Consider the following 7503-nt stretch of genomic DNA (forward strand, 5'->3'; position numbering starts at 1 on the left):
AACTTGGTATGAAAATTTAGGGATTATGCAAATGATTATGCAAATTAGCTCGTGTCCTATCATGAGATGTCCCATACGTAACAAATTGAGGTCATTTTTTAGGTTTTTTCTGAAATTGCTAAGGTTATATTAATGCCCTTTTGGAAAGTTCTAATTTATTGTTTGGAGAAATTAATTACCATAGAAAAAAAGAAAAAACAGTAAAAGGAATATTTTTTATTAGGCATTGAAATAATGTTACGTATGGGACAAATGCGTTACGTATGGGACATCCTCATACATAATGCATGTGAATGCATGTAGCTAGCTGGGAAGGTCTCAGTACACAAATGGTCAATCATCCTGAAGAAAGCATCCCAACATTGTAGCTACTTTTTTAGTTATAGACACTTTAAACAATACATGTACTTGACTGAACAATTTTCAGAAAGGGGGAGGGGAAATGGCAAAATTCACAATGAAAAATCAGCATTAAAGGGATGGCATGGTTTTTTGTAGAAATAGGGATTCAGTTTTGCAATTTATCAGTGTTTTAAAAAACACTGATCAATTCAGTGCTTATTTACGTCGATGTATAAGGGCAATTTGTCAATCAGTTGCAATAAAAAGATCTCGACGGAAGAATTTCATGAATTTAAATAACAAAGCAGTACCCGCTGCATGCTATAAGGATTAGAACCAACACTTGCTGTCGGGCGAAAGCTCGGTGGTCTAGTGGAGATGACGCCTGTCCGGAGATCAGGAGGTCGTAGGTTCGAATCCTGCTCGAGTATGTACGCCCATTATTTTTTTATCATGGCTACTACTAAAACACTGATCAATTCAGTGCTTATTTACGTCGATGTAGGGCAATTTGTCCATCAGTTGCAATAAAAAGATCTCGACGGAAGAATTTCATGAATTTAAATAAGTTTTCTCTTGTTGTTTACGGATATGAATGTATTCCCTTATCCAGCGTGAGATTTTCACATAGTCTCTAGCTAGGATGGAATACTTTCTCCAGTAGTTGATGTGGTGATTTTTACTGGCCACATGGTCACTGATGGCCGACTTGTGCATGTGGGAGGTGGATTCCTTTCTTTTTCCTCTTGTGAAGTAGGATGCGCTAACTGTGTCCACCTCTTGTTTGTGTTCATTTTTCTGGTACCAAATTTCCTGGCTGTTTCTCCCAGTAGGTGTTTTTGTTTTTCGCAGTTCCCACATGGAATTTGGTAAACTACTCCCACTTGGTCATCCAAGGATCTCTAGTCTTTTGGGTGTACTAAGATGTTCCTGAGTTTTTTCTGACGCCTGAATGCCGTGGAAATGTGGTAATTTTGGTAAATCCTTTGCAAGGCTTCAGAGGCGCCCTTCACATATTGGATGGTTACCAACTTCCTCTTCTGACTGGATGGTTTGGTCTGTGAGATCTTCTTTGTCTGAGCTTCTCCCTTTTCTTTTTGGTTTTTCTTGAAAGACCATCTGGGGTATCAACATTTCTTGAGAGAGGAATGGATGTATTTTTCCTCTACTTTCAAGTCTTCCACCTCAATGACAATGAGCCGGATGCATAAACGCTAGCAATTGCGCGTGCTAGCCTTTTACTTGAATCCGTATGCATATAAAAACAAGCAATTGCTTGCGAGCAGAAGCTTTTGCTAGCAAGCACAAGCAATTGCTTGCTGCCCGCAAGCAATTGCTCAGAGACGTGTATGTGTATAATGTGTGTGCGTCTGTGTGTGCACTTGTGAGTGTCATTTCATAGCTCCGGGACCTTTTGCTATGTCAGGAAATGTTTTAGCACACACATGCCCTTTGAAATACATGCTGTCACACTCGCCTTTGTTCTTGTGTTCGCACAGGCGTGATGTTCTTTTTGTTGAAAACGCAAGCAATTGCTTGTGCGGGACAAGCAAAAGGTATCAGCACAAGCAAAAGGTTATGCATATGGATTTAAGCAATTCCTTGAGCTAAACCTTTTGCTAGACGGAGCTCGTGCTTTTGCTTGAAGCAATTTCTTACAAGCAATTGCTCGTTTTATGCATTCGGCCCAATACAATGTGCTCTGTTCATGAGTGTGCAGATTTAAAACCCTATGGTGGAGTGGATGGTGTAAGATTTGTAAGATTTTAATGACTCTATCGACCCCCTCTCGGGGTATGAGAGTACAAACATATTTACAATATATGAATTTAAAAAAATATAAGTGATAATGTACATGTACATGTGAAAATAACAGATATGAATAAATATGTTTACAAAACAAGGCGTAAAGGACGTTTAACTATACTCTACCACTACGTGTACAAACATTCACATCTACTTTACTTTCTACAAAAATACTGTCTTTCTTCTTTGGTATTGAAGAGAACTGAAACATAATAATTCTGACAAATTTGGCTAGTTTTTTTCAAATGGCAAGCATTAGTTGAATTGAATAATTTGGCCATATGTAATGCACTTGGTCTACTGGTCGTCAAGCTACTTGGTAAATACAATAATCTCTCTTTGTTGAAAGAGGGACAAACAAAAATATAATGAAATTCATCCCCTATATCGTCGGATGAACAGATAGTACAATGCAATTCATCTGTCAAGCTTGCATCGAACCTGCCCTTATTAACGGGTAATCCATTAGATATACATCTGAATTTACTTAACGTAATATAATCTTTCTTACACAAGACTTGTAAATACTTCTCTAACATCAAGCTATCCTTAAACATTCCATAATTAATTGTACAGATTCTATTTGACCATGTTGCTGCTCTCCACTCTTGAATAAACATATCAAAAAGTCTAACTTTTGAGGTGTGTGAAATCAATGCAGCACTAAATCCACCCCCTTGTGCTAACCACACATTCCCTAGCCCTGCATAATAAAGAACATTTGCGATAAATAATAACCATTGTGATTTTGACGGGGAGGGCATGTCTCTTTGTAAATGCAGCAGAAATTTGAAAATTGTACATGAGTTTGGTTTCTTTTCCCTTGACTAATCTCAACCAGAATCCAATCATTCGACATTTGATATGGTTCAAAATTACTCCACGTCCAGTTTCACCATAAACCATACAACCAGGAGTAGGGCCTACATTTGTTCACAAGCAAAATTTTCTTAAGAATTTCCTATGGAAAATTTCAATTTGGTCTATGCACTCATAACCCCACACTTCACAACCACAGAGTAAAACAGGTAAAACAAGATGATCAAATAGGTGGCACTGTGTGTCCACAGAGAGCTGTAACTTTTTAGCCTTGACCAACATGGTATAAAGTGCTTTTCTAGCTTGTGTGACTTGTTTAGAAATTGCCTTTTTAAAACTACCATTATAATTTAATTTAACTCCAAGGTACACAAAGTCATCTACTACCTCAAGTGTATCACCAGCATAAAAGAATTCAGGAATTCTTCTAACCTTCCCACGGGAGAAAATAACAGTTTTAGTCTTGCTTGCATTTACAGTCAAGCGCCATGTCTGACAATAACTATCTACTGCATCAAGAGCTTTTTGCAACTCCTCCGGAGTTTCTGCTAAAATTATTGTGTCATCTGCTTAAAGTAAACAAGAAAGATTTAAAGCTTTTTTGACATTATCAGCATCCAGGTGGTAGGAAATCTCACTTTCCAAATATTTAAGTCCACCATATGAATTTCCAATGTATTCTTGAAAATCATTCAGATAAATGGCAAATAAAAGCGGGGAAAGGTTTTCACCCTGTCGTACACCAGTGTTACAAGCAAAAAACTCTGACATCTCCCCCCTAACCGCCACACATGATTTAGCACTTTCATAGATATTCTTAATAACAGTAAACAGTTTACCCCTAAGTCCCATCTTCAACATTTTGTACCATAAAGATGATCTATCAATTAGATCAAATGCTTTCTTGTAATCAATAAATGCACAGTATAAGCGTTTTTTATTCTGCAGATAAACATCAATTATAGTCTTCAAAACAAAAATATTATCAATTGTAGAATAATTAGAACGAAAGCCAGCCTGTTCTTCACCTAACATATTAGCAGTTTCGAAAAACTCTGAGATTCGATGATTCAAAATGGAAGTAAAAAGTTTTCCTAGACAACTGAGAAGAGTTATTCCTCTATAATTATCAGGATTTGTGTCTATACCCTTATTCTTAAAAATAGGAATGATAATCCCTATGCACCATTCAGTTGGAACAATACCACTGTCCAGTACCACATTAAAGAACTTTACCAACGCATGAAGCATCTCTACGGGACAATTAAAGGAATTCATTTCTTATTAAATCTTTTCCACAAGCTTTTGAATTTTTAAGTTTCTTAATCATTAGTGCCACTTCTTCCAAAGTGACTGGGGCATCCAAGGGACCATCTGCCTCAATAATTTCTGAAGTACCGGTACTATATTCCAGGCCTGTGGGCTGGTCATCTTGGCTATTACTTAAACGACTAAAATGATTAACAAAATCCCCAAATGAAACATTTCCTGTTTTCTTTACTTTGCGTTCATTATTACTGTTGAGCAATTGCCAATATTCTTTCGGATTGGATGTCTGTAGTGAACGGAGAGATTCATTCAAATCTCTGTGAAATGTCCTTCTTTTGTGTCTTAATAAATTCTTATAAAACTTTCCTGTAGACTCATAATGAATCAATAGACAAGTAGCCCCTGACCTGCCCAGAAATTTAAGCTTCCTCTTTAATCGATTTTTCACATTCAAATACTCCTGACGGGCAGCTCTGCATTCTGCATCAAACCAAGGCTGATGTTTGTTTTTATCCTTATTGACAGTTTCATTTGTGTTTACATTACGTCGAGATTGTCTCCACTTACAAATGCCAACATCTTGTGCAACACTGACGAACATATTGCGTAGTTGTGAGTAACCAAAATCAATATTACCTTGATTTACATTCCCATCTAAACATTCCACATTTTCACACATTAGCTCAGCCGAGTCCTTAATTTTCTGTTTAAATATTGCAGCGCTGTCACTGTTCCACTGGAATAATAAATAACGTTGACTTTCATTAGGCTGTGAATCTAAAACGGCGTTGTCTACTGCAGCGTTTTGAGAGTTGTTAAAAACAGTGTCGACATTCACAGCAGATTTAGAATTTTGCGATTGCAAGGTCACACTGACAGGACAGTGAACATCAGACAAACATTTATCAAATACATCAATACTGAAATGAGTAATGCAAGAAAATAACTGGCGAGATACAATAACCTAATCAATAGTGCTACAACCACCATTTTTGTTGAAGCATGTGTATTTTCCGACAGACTGATCTTCCCCTATTCTTCCATTAACAATCCTGCATGGATGAGATCAAAACTTTGGCACACATCAATAACAGACTTTCCATTGTTATTTACGTGGACATCAGTATTATAACGAGTAGTTGGAATATCTAGGCCATCAGTAGTTACATGCATATCAGAGACATCATTACAAAAGCCTAATCCAGTCTGATCTGTCAACACATCCTCTACATTCAAATTCATGATTTTCTTCCGTCGAGGTGTTTTCATTGCAACTGATTGACAAATTGCCCTACATCGACGTAAATAAGCACTGAATTGATCACTGTTTTAGTTTCAGTGATCAATTCAGTGCTTATTTACGTCGATGTAGGGCAATTTGTCAATCAGTTGCACTCTAAAAAATCATCAAGCAAACCCGTCCTGGCATTGAAATCACCCAGCAAACAAAAGGGTGCATATCTACTTTTAAAATCAATAATATCCTGCACCAGGTTGTCAAAAACTTCATTAGAATGGTGAATTGATCCCTCACATGGCAAGTATACACTGCACCAACAATAAATTTTTACTATTTACCTTGACCCATAAAGTTGATTCAGAAACTGTTGCATGAATTCTTTCAGAACAATTAAAAATATGATTCTTCATCAGAATACACATACCGTGAAAACCACCAAATTTTTGCTTATTGGAATATTTTGGCATACTACAGTATAACACTGAAAACCGCAAATATGAGATTGAGACAGATCTGGTGTGTCTGTTTTTGTCTCTAAAAGACAGATTACATCATATGTTTGGAAACGTAAGTCCAAAATTCCAATATCTAGTTTACTCTGCAAACCATTAACATTCAAACTTATAAATGAGATTTGGGTTAAATCTGTAGATGAAAGAGGGCCGGGTAATTCCTCGGTCGAAATGTCGAGGAAGAGACTTTTTCAGCTTGTCCTCACTCCATCCTAGACGCTTGAAGAGGTCGTCAGGACCGTGAATGATGTGCTTCTTGTGCGGATCGCTCTTCAGAGTGCTATGCACCTTCCCATCGATCGTCCATACTTTCTCTGCGTTCTCGTCTTGCTTCACAGCCTGAAGAAGCTTGGCACGCACAGGGGACAGATGCTCCATGATTATCATGTCCTTGTGTTGTTCCGAGTCCTTTAACTTACGCTTACTACGGAGGAGCTGAGTGCGGAGGTCACGACGTACGAAACGCGCAATAGGTCTCATTTTATTGGGCTGAGGCCTCCCCATGCGGTGGCTGGTGCTGATATCTGCCTCAGACACGGCAACCCCTGCGCTGGCAGCAACATCGATGACTACGGCATTTGTAGACTCGCCATCATTTTCAGGCACCCCTCGCATGATAACATTGTCTCTCCTAGAATACTGTTCTACCTCGTCCAGTCTGTTCTCATAATTTTGAACTGTGGCCTGCACCTGCACCTGTGGGCCACTCACAAGTTGATGTGCGATGGACTGCACCATTGGCAACAATGCAGCAACCACAGCCTTCACTATCTCCTCCACAAGCTGCTTGTTTCCACCCTCACGGTCAGGGACAAGCTGCATTGCCCCCTCTACCACCTCATTAATCTTGAAAGACAAATCAGTATCTCCTTCATCCTCAAGTATGGCAAACTTGTTAGAAATGGTTGCCATGGCAAGACGAGGTCACAGTTGACAAGTGATGAAAGTAATATGAGCAGCAAACACAAAATCCAGTAGGTGGGACAATGAAAACAAAACACGTGGTGGAGAGATAAGAACAGCTGTCAAAATATCTCCTTTAAATGGCACTCCAGAGACGAGACTGAAGGTCAAGAAGCAAGTAGTAGGATAAACTCTTGAGATAATTTAGAACAGCGAAGTCATCTTTTACTATATCGACCAATACACATCCAAACATGAGAGCTAAAATCCCCACAAGCACATGTACACCACCGGATGTATTGGAAGTTCAGGTGCTCTCCCGTGTGTGTCTTTTTCCTGTAGACAATCATCTTGGTCGTGCCATCCGGTGATCTTGGTGTCCAGAAAAGGGAAGAAGTTATCAACCTCTAGCTAATGAGTAAATTTGATATTGCCTGTGTCGTCAACTTGGTCCAAGTGCGCCTTGAGTCTGTCGACTGTGTCCGCTTTTACAATGGCAAGGATGTCATCCACATACCGTTTTCCAAACTCTAGGTTTGATGTCATCACGAGCAGAGGCCATGGCTTCTTGTTCCTAGTATTCCATGAAGATGTTTGACAATGGGGGACACA

General features: G+C 38.8%; 1 protein-coding gene and 1 non-coding gene across 2 annotated transcripts; one reads left to right on the forward strand and one right to left on the reverse strand.

The window, feature by feature from the left end:
- The first annotated feature begins 700 nt into the window (after positions 1-700).
- Trnas-gga (transfer RNA serine (anticodon GGA)) lies at positions 701-773 on the forward strand. The gene has a single exon. It is a non-coding gene; the product is annotated as a tRNA-Ser (tRNA).
- A 5311-nt stretch (positions 774-6084) lies between these two features.
- Positions 6085-6900, reverse strand: LOC139728683 (uncharacterized). The gene has a single exon (XM_071639618.1). The coding sequence runs from the start codon at positions 6898-6900 to the stop codon at positions 6085-6087; it is 816 nt and encodes a 271-aa protein (XP_071495719.1).
- Positions 6901-7503: the final 603 nt, after the last annotated feature.

Source organism: Diadema antillarum, unplaced genomic scaffold, assembly GCF_040938485.1.
Source record: "Diadema antillarum isolate AM-2024a unplaced genomic scaffold, OU_Dant_1.0 seq00000190_RagTag, whole genome shotgun sequence".
Classification (NCBI taxonomy): domain Eukaryota; kingdom Metazoa; phylum Echinodermata; class Echinoidea; order Diadematoida; family Diadematidae; genus Diadema; species Diadema antillarum.